We start from the raw sequence: 22,288 nt of genomic DNA, 5'->3' as shown, positions 1-22,288 counted from the left end.
CAAGGTGTGGTTCAATGATGAAGCAGATGATGCTACTGTTTTGTCGTTCCACAGACCATTACTTGATGTAATGGAGAGACCATCAGTATGAGGAAGAACCAATTGCAGAGCCATGGGAATATTGAACTTCTGAGATTGGGAGTTGGTGTGACTCCCTTCAGTTTTGCTGTAATGGTCCAAAATTGTACACAACAAACTGTGCTCTTACAGACAACAGTAATGCATCTTCATTGCGCTACTCAAATTCTCTTGCAATAAAGACCAACTTACTTGTTGCACTTGCACGTAAGCTCTCAGTAACACAAAGATCCCTTTCAACATTACCTAATCTCTCACTTTAAAAAAAAAATCTGCTTTCTTCATGTGGATAACTTCAACATTTGCAGGCAATGATGCAATGCAAAAAAATGGAGATGCATTAGACAGCCAGAGACAAGTTCTTCACTATGCTATGATTTTGATCATCTGGAAAGTTGAGTGGAACAATAGTCATGAAGTAACTCCTAATGAATGTGAGCAAAGCAGCAAGGTTAGCATGAGCAGTTTTCTGAACACTGTTACAGCACTAATGACCTGGCTTTGAGTCTCCCTTTGACTGTGTGAATTTCCTCCCATTTGCCAAATATCTACAGTTTGATTGGTTAATTGGCTACATGGGTGCAACTGGTGGTGTGGTTCATGGGCTGGAAGGGCATGTTATTGTACTACCTCTAAATTAAAAAAATTAATAATATGGAATAAATGGCCATGAGCAAAGGAACCTTGAATTCAAGTCCAGGGGTCACTGAATGTAATGTAATGACTCAGCGAGATATCAAGGTGAAGAAGGTATGGGAAGTTTGCCTCCATTTGCCTTGTTGTAAGAGAATAGGTGGGTCCTAATGCTACAGCTTTATAAAACATTGGTTTGATCACACCAGAGGTTTTGTTTGCCATACAGATTACCGTACCAGAGGAAGGATGTGATGGTTCTAGTGAAGGTGTGGAGGAATTTCACCAGCATGCTCCTTGTACTGGAGTATTACAGTTGTAAGAAGTGACTGAATAGACTTGCTTTGATTTCCCTGGAGCGGAGGAGGGTGAAGGATGACCTGATAAAATTGTGTGGAGGATAGATGGTTGTTTGAGACCAGAAAACCTAGCCTTCAGTTGAGAGAGAGGAGAATTAGGGAAGATCTGAGGGTAATTTTTTAGATGATGGTATCTGGAATGCATTGCCTGAAGAGGTGGTGGAGGCAGATACTCTCTCAAATATTTAAGAAGGACCTAGATAAGTATTTTGATCACCAAGGCATAGCCAGTAACGTATATAACGTGGCTAAAATGGGAATCTTGTAGGTAGGTATATTGAGTGGAATGGTGGCTGAAGGGTCCTGTTCGTGTGTTGTACTAGTCAATGACTATCATATCTTGGAGGTTCCAGAGATCCAAATTTGAATCGGACCAACCAAAATTAGATGGAGTGTTTCAGGGGCAGGCCAAAGGCTTTAGAGGTTCGAGAGTTTGAAATCTGCATAATTTCCTTGGAAGCTGCAATGCCATTCTTAGAATTTTTAAAGATGTTTTTAAAAATATAGACAGATAACATAACAGGTCATTTCGGTCCATGAATCTATGCTGCCTAGAATTACACCAATTAATCTATGACCCTGGTACATTTTGAACGGTGGATGGAAACCCAGGCAGAAATGAAGAGAATGTACAAATTCCTTACAGACAGTTCAGAGCTTGAACCTCAATTCGGATCACTGGCTCTGTAACGGCGTCGCACTAACCGCTACACCAACCATGCCACTCAATGGTAATTGACATAGAACCATCCGGTTTCCTTGCTCCTTTCCCTGCAGTCTTCGCCATCAGAAGACAAAAATAAATCTTGAAAAATCCATCCATGGCAAGTTCGCTTTCAAGTTGCACACCATCCTGACTTAGCAACGTATTATTGTTCCTTCATTATCACTGGATTAGCATCCATCTATACAATGAGACATTTCAAAACTATCTTGGCAATTATGAATAATCAATATGATCCTGCCAAAGGAGCCACATATTCAGATTTATTGTCAGAATACATACATAACATCACATACAACCCTGAGATTCTTTTTTTCCTGTAGGTGAGGGACAATTCCCACTTACTGATAATGCCAAAAAAAACTACAGCATATACATGTTATCAAAGAACTGTAAACCGATTATGAATGTAAACTGCAATATGGAGAATTAAAAAAAAAAATCAAGTGCACAAGAGTCCTCAAATGCATCCCTGATTAAGTTTGTTGTTGAGGAGTCTGATGGTGGTGGAGGGGTAGCAGCTGTTCTTGAACCTGATGGTGCGAGTCTTGTGGCACGTGGACCTCTTTTGCTGATGACAGCAGAGAGAACAGAGCATGTGCAGGGTGGTGTGGATCGTTGATAATTGCTGCTGCCATTCGACGGCTGCGTTCTCTGTATATGTTCATGATTGTCAGGAGGGTTTTTCTGGAGATGTCCTAGGCTGTGTCCACTACCTTTTGGAAAGCTTTATGCTTTGGGGTAGAAACATAGAAACATAGAAGATAGGAGCAGGAGTAGGTCATTCGACCCTTCGAGCCTGCTCCGCCATTCAACGAGATCATGGCTGATCTTAAAGTTCAGTACCCCGTCCCCGCCTTCTCTCCGTAACCTTTAATACCCTTATACTGAAGAAATAGATCTAATTCCCTCTTAAATAGATTTAATGAACCTGCCTCTACTGCCCTCTGTGGCAATGAATTCCACAGATTCACCACCCTCTGGGTAAAGAAATTCCTCCTCATCTCGGTCCTAAATGGTTTGCCTATTATCCTCAAACCATGGCCCCGGGTTCTGGATTTTCCCATCATTGGAAATATCCCATCTGCATCCATTCTGTCCAGTATTAGTGTCCCCATTACCAGACTGTGATGCAGCCAGTCCAAACACTTTCCACCACACCTTTAGAAATTTGCCAGGGTTTCTGATGTAATGCCAAACCTCTCCAAACTCCTGAGGAAGTAGAGGCACTGACATGTTTTCTTCATGATGCCATTAGTGTGCTGAGTCCAGGAAAGATTCTCTGAGATAGTAATTCTCTAGAACTTAAATGTGCTCACCCTCTCCACCTCTGATTCTCCCAATGATTACTGGATCATATACCTCTGGTTTTCCCTTCCTGGAGTCAACAATCAGCTCCTTAGTTTTGGTAAGATTGAGCATAAGATTGTTGTTGGTGCACCATTCAGGCAAGTTTTCAATCTTCATCCTGTATGCTGCCTTATCTTTCTTTATACAACCCACTACAGTGGTATCATCAGAAAATTTGTAGATGGTGTTCTTGTCGTACAAAGCCGCATAGTCATAGGTGTAAAGTGAATAGACCAAGGGACTAAGATGCAGCCCTGTGTTGCTGCGGTACTGATGGAGCTTGTGGAGGGGATGCTCTTACCAATCCTCACTGATTGTAGTCTGGAGGTGAGGAAATCAAGGATCCAATTACACAGTGGGGTGTTGAGTCCCAGGTCTTGGAGTTTGCTCATCAGTTTTGAGCTATTTCTAGATAGCTAGTTTTTTTTTAAAAAAAAAAGGATTCAATTCATCCAGTTGAAACAAAAAGGTTTTTCTTTGCTTGTTTTGATTGACAGATCTATCATTTATTGCCAATCTACACAGTAAGGATGCATTTTTAAGTATATTTAAATATTAAATCTAGTGATTGACTAGATATGTGGCTGACTGCTTGACTTAAATTATTTCTTTATGGAATTATTCCAAGAATATTTTACTTTGACTATGTGTATCTTTGAACAAGTACTACTGATAAATTCCTTTCCACACTTCAGTTTCCCACTGTAGAATTTCATGACTGTTTTGTTATTCCTTTTTATTAACACAACCAGGAAATAGCACCTATTAGTTTAAATAGTACATTTTGTCATTGACTGATCAGTTTGGCTTTATTTGCTATGGATTGATATACTAAGGAAAATATGATTGAATCTTGTTTTTAAATGTCAGGTGATAAAGATTATGACAGTATTTTAATATTTATATTGCTTTTTTAAAAAAAATAGACGGGTAGATTTGCTGTGGTTAAATGCTTTTGGTAGCATGAGTTGAGAGGAAATTTGTGGTTGACTGATGTGTTTTTTGCAACAAATTATTATCAGTCAGATTTTATTTTGGAGAATTGATTATACCTTAGTTGAAGGTGGCAGTAAAGTTGGTATAATCAGAAAAACCAAATGATGTCTACAAATTTGTTGTATTGACGGTCAAGTTGAGGGTGTTGCTGGCAAGGCCAACATTTATTCCCAATCCTAATTGCTCTTAATAAGGCAGTGATGAGCCACTCTATTGAACTACTGCTGTCCTTTTATTGTTAAAGTCATGGCGTTCTACAACACACAAACAGACCCTTTTGGCCAACTTGTCCATGCTTACAATTTGTCTGCATTTGGCCCATTATTGCTGATTGTTTCCAAACATTAGAACTTTTTAACCAAAGATAAATGTAGGACTTAGGGAATCTGTTGTTATCGGTGTTCCCAAGACCTTGGCAGTTTTCCGTTTGGGTGGTACTATTTATTTAAAAAAAAAACGATGGTGAGTAATTGTTGCCCATTTTGTGGTGGGAAGACAGCTATGCTGAACAGGTAGATGGTACGTCTGTTTTGCCTGAATTTTATTTATCTTTGCATTTTAGTAGCTACATTGATTTTGGTAATTGGAAAGTATTCCCTCGCACTTCTCGACTTGGTGCAAAGAGTTGGGGAATCAGGAGTGTAAAAAGATACCCAGCCTTTGAATATCTCTTTCAGCCATGGTCAATGGTGAACTGCAGGATGTCGATAGTTATGGACTTGGCAATAGTTGTACATCTGAATGCCAATTTGCTCTCTCAACTCATGCTACCAAAAACATTTAACCACAGCAAATATACCTATCTATGTATGTTTTAGAGTAAGAATATAAATATTAAAAAACTGTCAGAAAAACATTTAATTTCTTTTAGTCATAATCCTTATCACCTGGCATTTAAAAGCAGGTTTCAACCAGATTTTTCTTAGCACATTAGTCCACATCAAACAAAGTCAAACTGATTAGTCAATGACAGTGCCAGGAAGAGTAAGTAGACCATTCAGTCCCTCGTGCCTGCTCTTCAGTTAAGGAACTGAAAAGCAAATAAACTGCACATCCCTGAAATCTGAAATAAAAACAATGCTAAAAGTACCCAGCAGGTCAAGTAACATCAGTGGAGACAGAAATAGAGTTGATTTAGACATGCAGCATGGTAACAGGCTTTTTCAGCCCTTGAGCCTGTGCCACATAATTACACCCAATTTGACTTACAACCCTTGGTACGTTTTTGAAGGGGTGAACATAGGAAGTAGGAACAGGAGTAGGCCAAAAATGGCCCATCGAGCCTGCTCTGCCATTCAATAAGATCATGGCTGATCTAATTTATGACCTAACTCCACCTACCTGCCTTCTCCCCATATCCCCTAATTCTCTATCATGTAAAAATTTATCTAACCGAATTTTAAATATGTCTAATGAAGCAGCCTCAACCATTTCCCTGGTTAGAGAATTCCAAACATTCACTACTCTGGGGAAAAACTATTTTTCCTCATCTCTGTCCTAAATCTACTCTCCCAAATCTTGAGACTGTGTCCTCTCGATTTAGTTTCCCCGGCCAGCTCAAAAAATCTTCCTACATCTATCCGATCCATACCCTTCATAATCCTATATGTTTCTATAAGATCTCCTCTCTTTCTTCTGAACTCGAGCGAATACAATCCTAGACGATTTAATCTTTCATCATAAGTCAACCCCTTCATCCCAGGGATCAACCTAGTAAACTTCCTCTGGACCGTCTCCAAAGCCAGTATTTCCTTCCTCAAATATGGAGGCAAGAACTGGACACAGTACTCCAGGTGTGGTCTCACCAGTACCTTATACAGTTGCAACGTTACCTACTTACTCCTGAATTCAATTCCTCTAGCGATGAAGGCCAACATTCCATTTGCCTTCTTAATAACCTGCTGCACCTGCAACCTAACTTTTTGCGATTCATGCACAAGCCCTCCCAAGTCCCTCTGCACTACAGCATGCTGTAGTTTTCACCCTTTAAATAATATTCAGCTCTTTTATTTTACTTGCCAAAGTGGATAACCTCACACTTACTAACATTGTACTCCATCTGCCAGACCTTTGCCCACTCATCCAGCTTAACTATATCCCTCTGCAGACTTTCCACATCCTCTTTACAATTTGCTCTTCCACTCAATTTGGTGTCATCCGCAATCTTGGCTACACCACATTTTGTCCTCTCCTCCAAGTCATCAATGTAAATGATGAACAGTTGTGGGCCTAGCACCGACCCCCTGCGGCACCCCACTTACCACTCTCTGCCAATCTGAAAAACTCCCACTTATCCCGACTCTCTGCCTCCTGTCAGACAAGCAATTTTCGATCCATGCCTATATACTTCCCTCGACTCCACTTTCCTGTAACTTACTGATAAATCTCTTGTACGGCACCTTATCAAACGCTTTCTGGAAATCCAACATCAACCTGTTCCCCTCTATCCACCGCACCCATTATATCCTCAAAGAATCCTAACAAGTTTGTCAAACAAGATCTTCCCTTTCTAAAACCATGCTGCGTCTGCCTGATTGAACCCTTGCATTCCAAAAGTTTCACTATTTCATCTTTAATGACGGCTTCAAGCACTTTTCCAACTACAGATGTCAAGATAATTGGCCAATAATTTCCAATCTTCTGCCTACATCCCTTCTTAGAAAGTGGCGTGACATTTGCTGTCTTCCAGTCTGCCGGGAACTACCCAGGATCCAAGGAATTTTGGTATATGGCCACCAATGCATCATCTATCAGAACTCTTGGATGCATATCATCAGGACCAGGTGATTTGTCTGGCTTTAGTCCCGTTAGTTTCTCCATCACTACTTCCTTTGTAACAACTATTTTATCAAGGCCCTTCCCAACATTCGCATCCTTAACTCCGCACTTGGGCATTCTGGACGTGTCTTCCACCGTGAAGACTGACACAAAATATTTGTTTAATGCCTTGGCCATTTCCTCATTTTTTGCTACCAGTTTTCCTTTCTCATCCTCCAAGGGTCCTATGTTAACTCTGGTCACCCTCTTCCGTTTTATATCTTTACAAAATATTTTGCTTTCTGTTTTTATATTTTGTGCCAATTTACTTTCATAATCCTTTTTCCCATTTCTTATTACCCGCTTTGTAACCCCTTGTTGTCTCTTAAAGTTTTCCCAATCTTCCAGTTTCCCACTGCTCTTTGCAGCTTTGTACACCTGCGCCTTCAATTTTATACTCTCCTTTATTTCATTTGTTAACCACGGTTGATTTTTCCCTCCCTTGCTGCCCTTTTTCCTGACCGGAATATATTTTTGTTGAGCATTACAAAATATTTCTTTGAAAATCTTCCACTGTTCCTCAACTGTTTCATCAATGAGCCTGTGCTCCCAGTCCACTCTGCCCAATTCCTCCCTCATCCTATGGTACTCACCCCTGTTTAAGCATAATATATTAGTTTTAGATCTAACTATTTCCCCTTCCATCTGAATGAGAAATTCAATCATACTATGATCGCTATTTCCCAGATGGTCTCTGACTATTACATCATTTACTCTACCTATCTCATTGCACAACACTAGATCCAGGAGAGCATTTTCTCTTGTGGATTCCTTCATCTGCTGCTCAAGAAAACTATCGCGGATGCATTCTATGAAGTCCTTTTCCAGACTCCCACGACCAACTTGATTTTCCCAATCTATGTGGAAGTTAAAGTCCTCCATGACTACTGCCGTATCATTATTACATGCCTCACTTATCTCTCTATTTAGTGTGCCACTAAACTATTGTTATTTGATGGGCGATAGATAACACCCACCAATAATTTTTTCCCTTTGTTATTCTTTATCTCTACCCAAATGGACTCAACATTATGCTCTTTAGATCTTATATCATCCCTCACTATTGCCTGGAGCTCATCTTTGATTAAGAGTGCAACTCCACCTCCCTTACCATCCTGTCTATCTCTTTGCACCACCTGATACCCTTGAAAGTTTAATTCCCATTTAGGGTCGCCTTGTAGCCATGTTTCCGTGATGGCTACCAAATCATAGGCATGGGTACCGATTTGCGCCTCAAGTTCACTAACCTTATTTCTAATACTGCGGGCATTCAGATAAAGCGCCCTTATGCTCTTTGTCCTTTTAATATCTAGTGACTTCTGTAACCTTTTCTTTTGATTTTCCTGCCCACTATTTTTCTTTGTAATTTTCTTAGCACTATCATTGTCCCGAAAACTCACTGCACCATCTGATTTTTTACTTTCTCCTCCCAACATTACTTTTCCTGGCCATTTCTTTATCTTCCCTACCCTTTACCTTATCACTCAGGTTCCCATATACCTGCCAAATTAGTTTAAACCTTGCCCCACTGCTGTACCAAACATACTTGCCAAAATGTTGACACCTTTTGGATTTAGGTGCAACCCGTCCCTCTTGTAAAGATCATGCCTTCCCCAAAAGAGATCCCAATGATCCAAGAGCCAAATCCTTGCCTTATACACCAGCCCCTCAGCCACACGTTCATTTTCCTTATCCTTGCATTCTTTTCATCACTTGCATTCTTTGTCACCCTTTCCACCTGTTTTGCTACTTTCAGGGAATTCAGGGACATACTTCTAAGTCTTTCTATTCACGGAACTCCTTTAGGTCTTGCCATTTACCGCATGTGCCCTGTCCTTGTTTCACTTCCAAAAGTGAATCAGTTTGTGCCCAGTGGGATTAAATGCCCCTTCTGCTGCTGTTCCACCCAATTTTGCACCCTGCTGTAGGCCTTTGACAACTTCTTCACCATGTTTGACACCACTAATTTTCATGAAACAAGCTGCCAGAGGAAGCTATAGAAGCTGATACAGTTGAGTCCTAGGACAGAAACAGACCCTTAGGCTCAAGTTATCCATAGTGACCGGGTTGTCTATATGAACTTATCTCATTTCCCTGTATATATCCCATTTCCCTCCAAACCATTGTTGCATTTGTCTCAATGTATTTTAACTGTCACAATTATACCCATCTCTACACCTTAGTCTGGCAGTTCATTCCACATACCCACTGCCCTCAAAAATGGATTTCCCTCAGATCACTTTTAAATCTCTCCCCTCTTTAAACCAAAGCATCCTAGTTTTAGACATCTCTACCCTCTGGGGAAAGAAAATTCCAGTTTCTCCTTGTATCTCAAGCCCTCCAATCTTGGTTGCATCCTTGTGAATCTTTTCTGAGCCCTTTCCAGCTTAATGACATAATTCTTGCAGATATTTGACCAGTCCAGCACACTATACTGCAAATGTAGCCTCACCAACATCTTGCATAGTTGTACTTGTAACATCAGCAAACTTGTTTATCACATCTCTCACATTCACATCCAAATTATTCATGTATATTACAAACCTCAAAGATTGAAGCACTAAACTTTGCGGTAATCACTGGCCACTGCCGTCAAATCTGAGAAGGATCCCTCCACCACCACTAATCTCCCATTACCAAGTCAAATTTGGGTCTTTTTGCCTTGAATTCCATTTAATTTTCTGATCCTCAGAAATCATCAGTAATAAACAAAACTATTAAATTTTTGTGATAAATAATTACCTTGTAACTTGTAATCTCTTAACAATAAGATGAAATATTTTTGTACCTTCCTAAAATGTATGTGGAGTTCTTCCTACAGTTTTGCATGGAAATTCAAACGCTTAGTTCTATGGAAGGACTTAATTGAATTAAGATTAATTTAGCAAGATTTTATTTCATATTGAACTCTGAGCAATACCATGAATTTCAGTCAGAAATGTCAACAGAAATAATTTGACCCTGGAAATTACAAGTGGTATTAATATTTTAATCAGTTTGTGGGGGTGGGGGAGGAGGGTTGGTGAAATGTTTTGTTTTAAATAAAAAGTAGTTTAATCAGTTTATAAGATGCTTGTCTACGATTTTTTTTAAAAAAAGCTAGCATTGACCTGTTTACTTTTCTGAGATAGTAATTCATTTAAAACAATCAGAGCAGTGAACTGCTTGTGTATATGTTAATAATTATTTTCGCTTTGTATTAAACAAATGCTTAAGAGTTGAGAGTGAATCTTTCAAAGAGGATTAATTCTGTTTTGGTATTTTGAGTCTGCCAGAGAAAAGTATTTTGCTTTGATGCAAGGGCACATTCAAATGAGGAGTGTTATGGAAGTTAACAATCAGGTTACCTTTTTCTATCAAGTAATGAAGCTACCATTCAAATTTCCTTGTAACTGGAAATCCAACATTGAATCTGTGAATTGCACATTGTGAACGTTGTTTTTACAGTTAATTTTTAAAACATCTGCAAAAGTGCTTTCCCATTGGTCGTTGTATTAATCGGAAATGTACCTCAATAAAAATCGTTTAACTGATGTTAAATATTTAGTCGAAAAGAAAAACTTGAGGTGATTTCTTTCGTTTAAATGGTTGTTGTAAATTACCCATTAAGATAATAAGTAGAAAAGGAATCAAAGTAGATGGGGTTGTGGAACAACACAAAACGAGTAGTGGAGGGTGGGTGTGAGACTGATGTGAGGTGGTGGGAACACAATGGGTCATTTAGTAAGTCTAAGTAAGAAAGTAACTTGCAAATATTTCCCCATTTTTTTTTTCAAAACATTGATCTTAAAGAAAGACTTTTTTTTTCAAATCTCAGAGGACGCTTTGTGACTCTTCTGAGGGGTAATCGTGCTCTATGGGACCATGGAATAGCAATTTGAGTACATAATGATATTATTTTAAAATGACCTTTATTTGTTGTGTTAGAATTTCTAGCAATCTTTCCAGACTGGTGAGCTTTATGTGCTCTAAAGCAAAATTGTTGGAAAAAACCCCAAAGATTTGCTTTTTAAAATGGATTTCCTCTAGGCCAATCAACCATGTCAAATACATTTCTTTTGCTTGTGACTTTGGAGCAGCCTGCTACTGTGTCCAGTTCCACACTGGCCCTAGAAATGGGATGTGTGAAACCTAAACAGTCTCCCAACGAGTGAAAGATAAACCTGACATTATCGTGAAATGTTTCTGGTTTGTTTTTTTGAAATTAATTTTGTTATATTCGTTTATGTTTAATGTTATTGGCACAACATTGAGGGCTGAAGGGCCTGTACTGTGCTGTAGTGTTCTGTGTGTGATGAATGTGCTACGATTAATCTTTAATGTTAAAACTATATTTCATATATGTGTATATATATATATATTTTAGTAAAAGTTAGTTTTGGGTGGACAGGGCTCATTTACATTCTACAGACACACGTGGTACTTTGGAGCTGTTATTTGGCTTCAGCACAAAGACATCACGTTAGCATTTTAAACACGTGGCTCTTTGAGTTGGAAGATGGGATGGCCTGCTGATTGCAGTTGAAGTTGAGAGATGAAAGGATTATGATGGTTTTTGAGATATTGCAAACAATAGTTGTTATCTCAGAAGCACCTGTGTAAACGCAGAGCCATTTTGTGTCCATGTGGGCAGACATCATGGAGGCATAAGTGGACTTGGATGCTTTTAGCCCATCAGTGAGTAAAGACATTATGAACTTCAAAGACAGAAATGATGTCACATACCATGTGATGAGAAATTTGCCAGAAATATATTATTGAAATGGGAGACAGAGGAAACTCACCGTCCTGATGGGATGGGATTGAAAGCATCAATATTTCCTGTAGAGGTGGAAATAGCTGTCTATGTTGCTTTGAAATAAGTCGCTTTTCGACTGCTCTTTTGAAAATAGAGTGCAGCCTCATCATGGAAGAAAACTGAAGGCAGAAGACAGAAAACTTGACCATCTGGAAAGACAGGATATCACAGGAGATAGAGCATAAGTGACTTTTTTAAATAAGTAAAGCAACTTGTCATTTGTGCCCAAAAGATGGTCACTCCTGTTTGAAGAATATCTCTAAAAGACACCTCATCAAGACTTGAGCTTAAAAGAGATCTGAAAATTATTTCTGAACTGAAAATTTAAGTCCTTCAAGCAAGACTAAAATGATGCTGAAGTTTTAAAATGGACATTTCAGAGTTTGGGACTTTAACACACACACATTTACACTTGCTTGTAGTGGGTGTTTAAGTTAGAGTTTAAGTTGGAGGTAATTAAGAAGTGTCATGTTATAGTTTAATAAAAAATATTATTTTGAATTTACCATTGTCTGGTGTATTTTTTGCCATTGCTGTTTCTTTGTTAGTGCGAAGTCTCTTTAGTCCCTAATAAAATTGAGAGGTTTGTTGGTTTTGTAACATATGTAGTTTATTAATGATTTAAAAAAAAAAGCATATTGCTGAACAAATGTTCTAGTTGACAGAGAGTGAAAGTTCACCCAATTCCTTAAGAATAAATTCAGCATCCGTTTATTTTGATAAGACATGTATGCAGGAGCATGGACTTCCCAATGACCAACTATGAGAGTACAGGGTGGAATGATTAGATGCAGGTGTTCATTGTTGGAATCACCATTAGTAGGTCTCCCGAGCATTGTCAACTCTACTTGGGAATGGACTATAATCGACTTGTTATCACTGGACAAGACTGGTAGATGAATGTCAAGGGTAGCAGGAAATCTTTCAAATTTAGTTCATATTCACCATTACTCTCTGTAAATGCGGGCAGTTCTTTGAATTAACATTTCAAAGGAAATATCAATAATTCTAAAAGGTTCAAAATGATCAGGAAATGTTTACATTTGAACAGTTGACGAAAGTAAACATCAATGATAAAATATTTGGGTTACAGTCTACAAAATTAAGCAGAGATTAAAAAGATGAATAAAGAATGGGAAAAACAGGATAAATATTTTTGCAGAAAATTAAATTGATTACCATAGTTACTGTGGTGGCTGTTGGAAAAGAGAAAATAAGCTGGAAAAAATACTGCACATCGTTTCTCTCTTCTTGGAAAACAGATGCACTTACAAATGTGGTTAGTACAGGTGCCAGTGACCCACTGTCGATAAGGAGTTTGTACATTCTCCCCGTGTTTGAGTGTGTTTCTGCTGGGTGCTCGGGTTTCTTCCCCATTCAAAGACAAACGGGGTTAGTAGATTAATTGGTCACATGGGTGTAATTTGGTGACACAGGTTTGTGGGCAAAAAGGACCTGTTACCATGCTGTATCTCAAAATTAAAAATTAAAACTGAGATTAAATTGAAGCTCCAGACAGAATGCAAGAACAAATTGCTGCAGAGCAGGAATGTTCGTGTCCACAAAATGTCCTCATTGTTCCCCAACCCTTAAGTCAACTGATGTGTTCAACCCATGAGCTAAATAGCTCCAAATAAACTTGTTGTTGAATTCAGGAGTTCTCTCTCCATTCCTTATTCATGGCCATTTTTCTGTCTCATGTCTTTGGTGACATACAGTTAAAATCCCTGTAATCTGGAATTCAAGAAACTGGCAGCCTCAAGCAACTGGGGGGGAAAAAAGTGCAGAAAATGGTTAAAAGATATAAAAATTAAAAAATTGGTGTACCTTGCTGCGGGTTCTCCATTCACGCAACGCACAGTCTCCGGTAACCAGGGATATTCACTTATCCAGCATCTACCTATCCTGTAGGTGCTGGGCACCAGGGTTTTTAACTGGTTTTTGGATTTTCTTTTGAAAGGCAGGGACAGAAGGAATTCTAATTTGCAGTTGCAAGCTACTGGTGCATCCAGTTATTCTCTTCCTCACTCTGTCCATCCAGAGTTCCATTTGTGACCAGCTTTAGAAACTGTTTTGGAAGGGATAGGAGCCAGCTAGCAAAGAGATGCTGGATAATGAGGGGGAGTGCAGGCAAAATACTGATAGATGATCAGCAATAAATCACAAAAAGTACAAACTCTCAAAGTTGCTTCAGTATCAGATAAGGCCTGTTTGAAAATATTGTCTCTCAAGTATGCCACCATGTTGGGTGGCTTGGTTAGCATAGCAGTTAGTGCACCATCTTTACAGCACCAGTGATTGGGACCAGGTTCAAATCCTGTGCTGCCTGGAAGAAGTTTGTACATTCTCCATGTGCCTGTGTGGGTTTTCCCAGGGGGCTCCAGTTTCTTCCCACTGTTCAAAACATACCTGTGTGTAGGTTAATTGGATGTAAATTGGGCAGCATGGATTCGTGGGCTGAAATGGCCTGTTATGATGCTGTTTGTCTAAATTTAAGTTTAAAATTAAATTTAAAATTTAAATTATGTATGTGGGTGAATACCAGTCAATTGAAGTTCTCGGCTGCACCATTTCATCAGATATAAGGATCGACAACGAGATAGACAATAGACTCGCCAAGGCAAATAGCGCCTTTGGAAGACTACACAAAAGAGTCTGGAAAAACAACCAACTGAAAAACCTCACAAAGATAAGCGTATACAGAGCCGTTGTCATACCCACACTCCTGTTCGGCTCCGAATCATGGGTCCTCTACCGGCATCACCAGCGTTGTCTCCGCTCCATCCTCAACATTCATTGGAGCGCTTTCATCCCTAACGTCGAAGTACTCGAGATGGCAGAGGTCGACAGCATCGAGTCCACGCTGCTGAAGATCCAGCTGCGCTGGGTGGGTCACGTCTCCAGAATGGAGGACCATCGCCTTCCCAAGATCGTGTTATATGGCGAGCTCTCCACTGGCCACCGTGACAGAGGTGCACCAAAGAAAAGGTACAAGGACTGCCTAAAGAAATCTCTTGGTGCCTCCCACATTGACCACCGCCAGTGGGCTGATATTGCCTCAAACCGTGCATCTTGGCGCCTCACAGTTTGGCGGGCAGCAACCTCCTTTGAAGAAGACCGCAGAGCCCACCTCACTGACAAAAGGCAAAGGAGGAAAAACCCAACACCCAACCCCAACCAACCAATTTTCCCCTGCAACCACTGCAACCGTGTCTGCCTGTCCCGCATCGGACTTGTCAGCCACCAACGAGCCTGCAGCTGACGTGGACATTTACCCCCTCCATAAATCTTCGTCCGCGAAGCCAAGCCAAAGAAAAGACAGTTCAGATACCAAATTCAGTTTGTGAAGTTTGCCTTGTCGGTAGCCAGGAACTGTACAGCAGTCATGTGGAAGTCTGTCTCCCAACTAAATATTACATGATGGAATAGCGAAATGCAGAGTTGTATTCCCCTGGATTTGAGGAAGAAATATAGCACATTCATTCGTGTGTGGCAACCCTATCTCCAACACATTGGTGTGCAGATGTAATTCTACCCCTTTTAAATAAAGTGAATACAACAACCGTGCCAATAGTGGAATGCCTGAGATCAGTGAAGTGGGACGTGGTGCAAATGACGTGCTCTTGTACTTTGTTCCTTATGCTTTTATTTTCGGTTTCTTTGCGTTCTTCTTAAGTTCCCTTAAAGGTTATTGACTTGAATGATATTTTGTTTTTTGTATTTGCTTTATTTATATAATTTGCTCTTGTTTTGAATTGGGGTACGGGGGAGAGGGGTAGGGGATAAAATAGACTCTATAATATACACTATTGTTGGAAAAAATGTATTGTTTGGATTTGAGTCTTTGAAAATCAAAAAATAAAATATTTTTTAAAAAAAGCTACAATAATACTTCTGTTTCCAAGTTGAATGATTCTTAATGCCTATAAACAATTGGTTTGATGTACTATACTTAAAATCAATCTCAGTTGAACATATTTTTTCATCAACCAAGATTCATTAATAATCTTGAATTAGTGGCATTATATTTTGAGAAATATTTTTATTTTTGCCACGCTTTGGTGCTAATTTCCAACTATTACCATCTATTTGGTATCATTACTACATAGCCAAAATATTTACTTCCGTTTAATTTCTGAGGAATATTTGTCTGAAAATAAGTTTTTGTAATTCAGTTGCAACAGCTGTTGAAGTGCAGACAGCTTATGTTGCAGTGAAATTTGATACAACTCAGAATATTTTTCCATGCTGGTCGATTAATGTAAATTTGGAGTAGCTGTTATGAATGATAAACCAAGTGGCTTATTGCAAGGCTTGTTCAGTGGAAACCGTTTAACCAGTTTATAGATTGATTGCACTTGCTTTCATCTGCTGTAACTCAGTTCCAGGTTGTGACTTGTCACCTTTGAGGTAGAAACAAAATGGCATTTTAATGGCTCTGTTTACTTTGATCATTTTCAACATTTCTGGTCTGGTCTTGTGATAAAATACAAATTGCTTTAGCAGAACCTGGAGGCCTGAATCAGAGAATTGTTTTTATAGTCGGTTGCTGTGGCAACTCCTTGCCTTCTGTGAAACCATCTTCTCCTGGGAAACAAACTTGTGCAGCTGTCTTTGGCCAACTGACATCAAGTATGTCTATTATGGGACCTTGGACAAAACATTTCTTTGTAATTTGCTTCTACTTTGAGTGGACAAACAGGATATATGTTGAGTTTACAGAAAATTGCCTTTCACGAATGGCACTCATGTCGATGACTTCTGTGGATTTGAGCGTAACACTATCACTGATTTTATATGATATACTGCTTCTCCTCCTGACGAACACTGTAAACTAAATATTTTTAACAATCACCAAAATCTTTTAATATCCATGTTATATTTTCCTACGATTGCTTGAGATAAGTGTGTGGTAGGGGTGGAAATATCTCTGTGGCCCTCAATCTGAGAAGGTGGACTTTGTCTGAATAAATGAGGCCTTTCAGATCATTCCCCTTAGTACTAAAAGCAGCAGAGTGATAAGGCCTATGCCAGATAATCGGCACCACTTAAGAGTTTTCATCATTTCATCTTGAATACATGTCTTGCCTGGATGAAATAGCAGGTCCTAAAACTTGAACTCTTGTCTCTGGCACACGCAATAAGTAAAATTGGTAACTATTCATAAATGTCACATGACAACTTTGGAACAAATAACTGAGCAGATCCTGTTTACGACACCTTTATTTTTAAGATGTGCTGCAACACCACAAAACAGTTGAACATGGTTCAAACACCTGTTATCCAGAATTCAAGCAACTGGAGAAATAAATTGCAGGAAACAAATGGGTAAAAAACACAGAAGTTTTAAATTGGCACACCTTGGCATTAGTTTACCAATCAAGTCACATGCAAACTCAAGCAATCAGAAAATTCACTTACCTGGCATCTACCAATCCCCAGAGGTGCCAGATACCAGGAGTTTGACTGTAGTTACAATATAGCAGAAAGTATGAATGAGTATTGAAAGGTAAGAGAAATTATAAATGAGATTAGGAAAGTAAAGACAGCATAGAAAGCAACACTGGTGTGTAATAGTAAAGAAAATCCCCAAGATGCCTTCTAAGTTGAAGGGCAAAGGGTACCTAAAAAATGATTGAAGGGCTCTCAGGGAGCAAAAAGGTAACCCATTTCTGAAAGCAGAAGTTCCTCTTGAAAATCTCGCAACTATCTTTACAAAAAGAAATAATATCTGAAATGTAATTATTTGTGTGTGTATGGTAAGTTGGGGGTGGGGGAGATGGAGGGAGGCAGCAAGTGTGAAGTACTGATCAGGTTAAACAGAATAAAATGGGGGGGGGGGGGAAGGGGGGAAGTGATGGATTTAACATGTTTGAAAATGGATAAAGTACCAGACACAGATTAAATATATTCCAGGCTATTGAAAGAAACAAGAGAAGACATTTTTTTAAAAAAATTCTGTTTGGCCAGCAAATTCGAGGGCTGTTTGTTTTGTACTCATGAATAAAAAGGGAGGAAAAGATAAACAATGGTTGGAAAATTATTGGAATCAATTCCAAGGGGCAGGACGAGCCTTCCTTTGGATTATTCAGGAATGATCAGAATATGTTTGTTGAGGGAGGAATGATTCTGCTGACCTTGACTAGATTTTTTTTGAGGAGATGACCAGGATTGAGGGCAGTGTCTGAAAGAGTCTGCAAGACTCTTTAACAAGACCCCACCTGGCCTACTGGTCAAAAGATAAGAGGCCATGGGATCTGTGAGAAATTGCATCAGTAACAGGATGCGAAAGGTGGAGCTGCATGACCAGGGAATAAATGTGACTCAGCAATTGGTTCCTGTTTGTTGTATGGTTGGTCTTGAATGTCGGGTATATGAAAAAGAAATCTTTGGGTGGTAATAAAATTGGCTGTGTGGTGAAGAATGAGCAGGAAAGCTTTCATCTTCAGGATTATAATAATGGTGAGGTCCATTGGGCTGAAAATGGCAAATATTAACTTGAAGAGGGATTCAGCATGGCCACAGTACTTGGGCCCATTTAGGCACACCAACCATTTGTGGATTCATTTAATTTTGTCCTCCCCATTTTCCCATCCATTCCTGGGTTCTTGATAAAGGACTGGGGTTTGATCCATCGACTGCCTATTGGTTTCCATGTATGTTGCTGTATTCCTTCAGCCCTTTTATTATACAGTTCTGATCCACTCCCTCCCAGAGTTTACCACTTAACTGAAGTTCCAATTTACTTTTATTGTAATTTGTGCTGTGGTACAGTGAAAAGGTACCTGCAACCTGGGATTAATTTACAGTGGCTAACTAACCTAACAAACAGCTCATCATTGGAAGGAACCCGGAGGAAATTTGTGTGGTCACATGGGGAATATGCAAACTCCACACTGATAGTACTGGAGGTCAGGAATGAACAAGGTTGTGGGAACGGTGAGGTAGCAGATCTACCATCTGCGCCACGATGCATGGAAGGATATATTTGGACCTTGTACAGGTATCTAGGCGAGGATTATGTTAATTCCATCATATTGATTCTGCTGCCAGCTGATGCAGGTCTACACTGACAGATATCTGCTCAGGGCTTAGCCAACTCAGTCTATAGTGGAGCCACTGAGCATTCATGGTCATAGATATGAAATTCCCACACATCATGCAATGCATTTCCAAAAACTGTTTAACAGGGAAGAATATTGATGCATCAGCTGGATGAAGGTTATAATGGTAATAGCAGGAGTTATTTTTGTCTTCAATGGACCCAGTGCCTTGAAACGTGGAGATCCAGAACATATTAAAAGTCATAGTGTTATAATCTTGCACTATGTTTTTTCCAGCAAAGAAAAGCTGGAGGGACTTACTTAGTCTGACCAGCATCCCTGAAGAGTTGAGGTCAGTCAACTAACTTTTTTGATCAGGGCACTGTTGAAGATGGTGGGAAGGGGAACTTGACCAGCTTCTTGTCTTTTGCTCAAAGTGCAGCATATTCAGTGCTTGTGATTTAACTAGATATTATTCTGCCCCCTTGGGTGGGCCTGTTCCTTACATGGGCCAAGTCATAATTAAGGAAAGTGATTGATGAGTCTCAGATCTTAGATGATGATGTGACAGTTCAAGTAGTCCATGAGAGAAGACACTCAATTTCATCAGAATCAGGATTTATTGTCATTGACAAGTCATGAAATTCGGTGTTTACAATTTATCACAAAAAAACATTGCAGTATTGACAGAGATTACCTATTTTTGATGGCCGCAACTTGACAAAATACAAGTTTCAAATGTAGATGCGTTTCCTTCATGCGTTTTACTGGATATTCTGAGCTTCTGACCCATAATGCAGTGCACTGCATTTTTATAACTTCTCGTCAAAGTGCTATTTTTTTTCACTAATGACTATGTAACTGAAAGCAAAAAAAATCTCTTCAGAAAAATAAAAAGGAGACTTGATTTATGTACTCGTGTTCTTGATAATTTTAAATATTTTGAAGTTTTATTGATGCCACAGATGTATTTATAGCATTTTATTAATTTGATTGAACTGAAGATCAGTGATGACAGAAAATCATGCAATATATGAATTCATGCAAGATTGTAAAAGTAATTCTTGAATGTAATAAATGACAATGGTTCTCTTCCACTCTTCCCAAAAGGTGACACTGAATCTGAGACCCATTTTCTCAGTTGAAGTCCATCAGAAGCCTTTGGTATTTGTGCTGAATTCCCCGAGACCCGTGGCTTGGATTATAAAGGCAAAGCAACTGGCGCCAGGGATACAACGCTTGTTCCATGTAAGTTGATGTAATTGAGTATCTGTGGGCACATCAGTAAACAAATCCCAGGAAGAAAGTGGATGTGAGTACAATGTGGGAAAGTTCATAATAAAATACATTAATATCGTTCAAATTATTGAAGGGCATTGTTTTAAAGAAATGGGTTTGGTTTAGTTTAGAGCAGCCATAAATAACTTTTAGTGTTTGGTTAAGACAATGCAAAACTTTTACACTTGTTCGAATCAACTTTTGTAGTAGCTGTTATAGCAAGAAACTTGCCCATTGTCAGTTAATATGATTCTTTTTCACTCTGATTTTTCAAAATTCTCTTGTGCAATATTCCAAACAATTGAGTACAAAAATCTTTAGAACAAGGAAATATACTTCTGAAAACTACTTGAGAAAATTCAGTCAAGTAACATGTTTATTAACCTCAGTGCTAGGTCCAAGATTTTCTCCTATTCAAAACAGAATTAATAGATCTTGAGGCAAAATGGAGTTTAGATTCATGGAAGTTTTTGAATAGCATACTTGTGAGGCATTCTTTGGAATAAATGCGAGTTGCAAAGTGGTACAAGTTGTCGAGACAAAATAATTCACCAACTGAATTATTAAAATTAAATATGTGGTTAATGGAAATGAAGAACCCAATTTATACAGGACCTTATCACAACACTATTTTCAGCACCATTTGTAGCAATGAAAATTCACTTTGCATATGTTTCTACTTTGCAAACAAAATTGTACCATACAAGTCATTAGATAATTGAGTAGTTGATCTATTTTTGTTGGTGGTGTTCAAGAGGAAAATGTTATCCAAGTGACCTAGTTTTAAGAGGATCTGTAATGTCTATGCAAAATTGGTACTGCATTGAAGTGTATGTCTAGACTATGTCCAGAACCAAGATCGGAAACTGAAAACTTTATGACTTCAAGAAACAAAAATGCTACCAACTTAGCCAAATTGACAAGGTGCTCTTCCAGATGTTTGGGAGACTTGTAATAAGCTTCATTCTCTCTCGCAGTGACAGATGCTGACATGGGGTGCCAAAAGTACACAAAGTGATTTCTCAGCCTCTCTTTACTTAGAGAAAGGCAAACAATTTTACAGATCTTTGTTCAAATTTAACGGACATTAAATGCATGAGTTTCTTTCATTTCTTTTTCTTTTTCAATCTTTTTATTATTATTGTAATTTATAAACACATACAGTTCAAAGAGTATAAAAAAAATACATAGTAAGTAATGAATTAATACAGAGATATTAAACAATAATATTACAGAATAAAAATATATCATAAAAAAAATTTTTTGATCAGTTTAGGGTGTGAACTATCTCTAAAAAAAAAGATATAATTAATAACAATATATGAAAAAAGAGAAAAAAAAAACCCAAAAAAGAAGAAAAAACAAATCTGAATTAAAAAAAAAACTTAAAAAAAAACCTACAGATATAGCTAAACCACGCCGATCACTCCAATCTCATCTTACAGCCCAATTATCATACATAATCATAGAAAGAAAACAGAGCCAGATCAACTCACCACAAATGAAAATATTGAATAAATGGTCGCCAGGTTAACTCAAACTTAGAAGGGGATTCATAGACAGAGTTTCTAATTTTCTCTAAATTTAAACATAGTATGGTTTGGGTAAACCATTGGAAAACAGTTGGAGAATTTACCTCTTTCCAATTTAATAGTATAGATCTTCTAGCCATTAGTGTAAGAAAAGCAATCATACGATCCGCAGGAAGAGATAAATAAGTCAAATCTATCATAGGTAATCCAAAAATTCCAGTAATGGGATGTGGTTGTAAATCAATATTCAAAACAGTGGATATAATGGAAAAAATTTCCTTCCAATAATTCTGTAAAGAGGGACAGGACCAAAACATATGTGTAAGGGAAGCTATTTCCAATTGACATTTATCACATATAGGATCGATATGAGAATAAAAGCAATGGAGTTTATCTTTAGACATATGAGCTCTATGAACAACTTTAAACTGTATTAGTGAATGTTTTGCACATAGAGAAGAAGAGTTTACCAGTCGCAGAATTTTATTCCAATTTTCATTAGAAATATGAAGGTTGAGTTCTCTTTCCCAATCATTTTTAAACTTTTCAAAAGTCCCAGAATTTATTTTTGTAATTATATTATATAATTTAGATATCACACCTTTTGGAGGGAATTTTGAATATAGTATATCCTCTAAAACAGTCGTAGTCTCCCGATTGGGAAGAGGGTAAAGTCGAAA

General features: G+C 38.5%; 1 protein-coding gene across 5 annotated transcripts in view; it reads left to right on the top strand.

Annotated features, from left to right (window-relative positions):
* The window catches only part of tgfbr3 (transforming growth factor, beta receptor III), a 213,839-nt gene that overhangs the window by 99,209 nt on the left and 92,342 nt on the right, over window positions 1–22,288 (top strand). For 4 of the 5 annotated variants that reach the window (XM_069939189.1, XM_069939190.1, XM_069939188.1 and 1 more), the window contains exon 4: window positions 19,909–20,046. In XM_069939189.1, the coding sequence (XP_069795290.1) occupies window positions 19,909–20,046 (138 nt within the window). Of the gene's footprint in view, window positions 1–6,863; window positions 6,924–19,908; window positions 20,047–22,288 lie in introns of those variants that run through there. The other variant, XM_069939192.1, reaches the window with a different exon arrangement.

The sequence above is a fragment of the Narcine bancroftii genome, chromosome 5 (assembly GCF_036971445.1).
Source record: "Narcine bancroftii isolate sNarBan1 chromosome 5, sNarBan1.hap1, whole genome shotgun sequence".
In the NCBI taxonomy this organism is placed as follows: Eukaryota; Metazoa; Chordata; class Chondrichthyes; order Torpediniformes; family Narcinidae; genus Narcine; species Narcine bancroftii.
The sequence above is the reverse complement of the archived record's forward strand: the minus strand, read 5'-3'. Positions and strand labels throughout refer to the sequence as shown.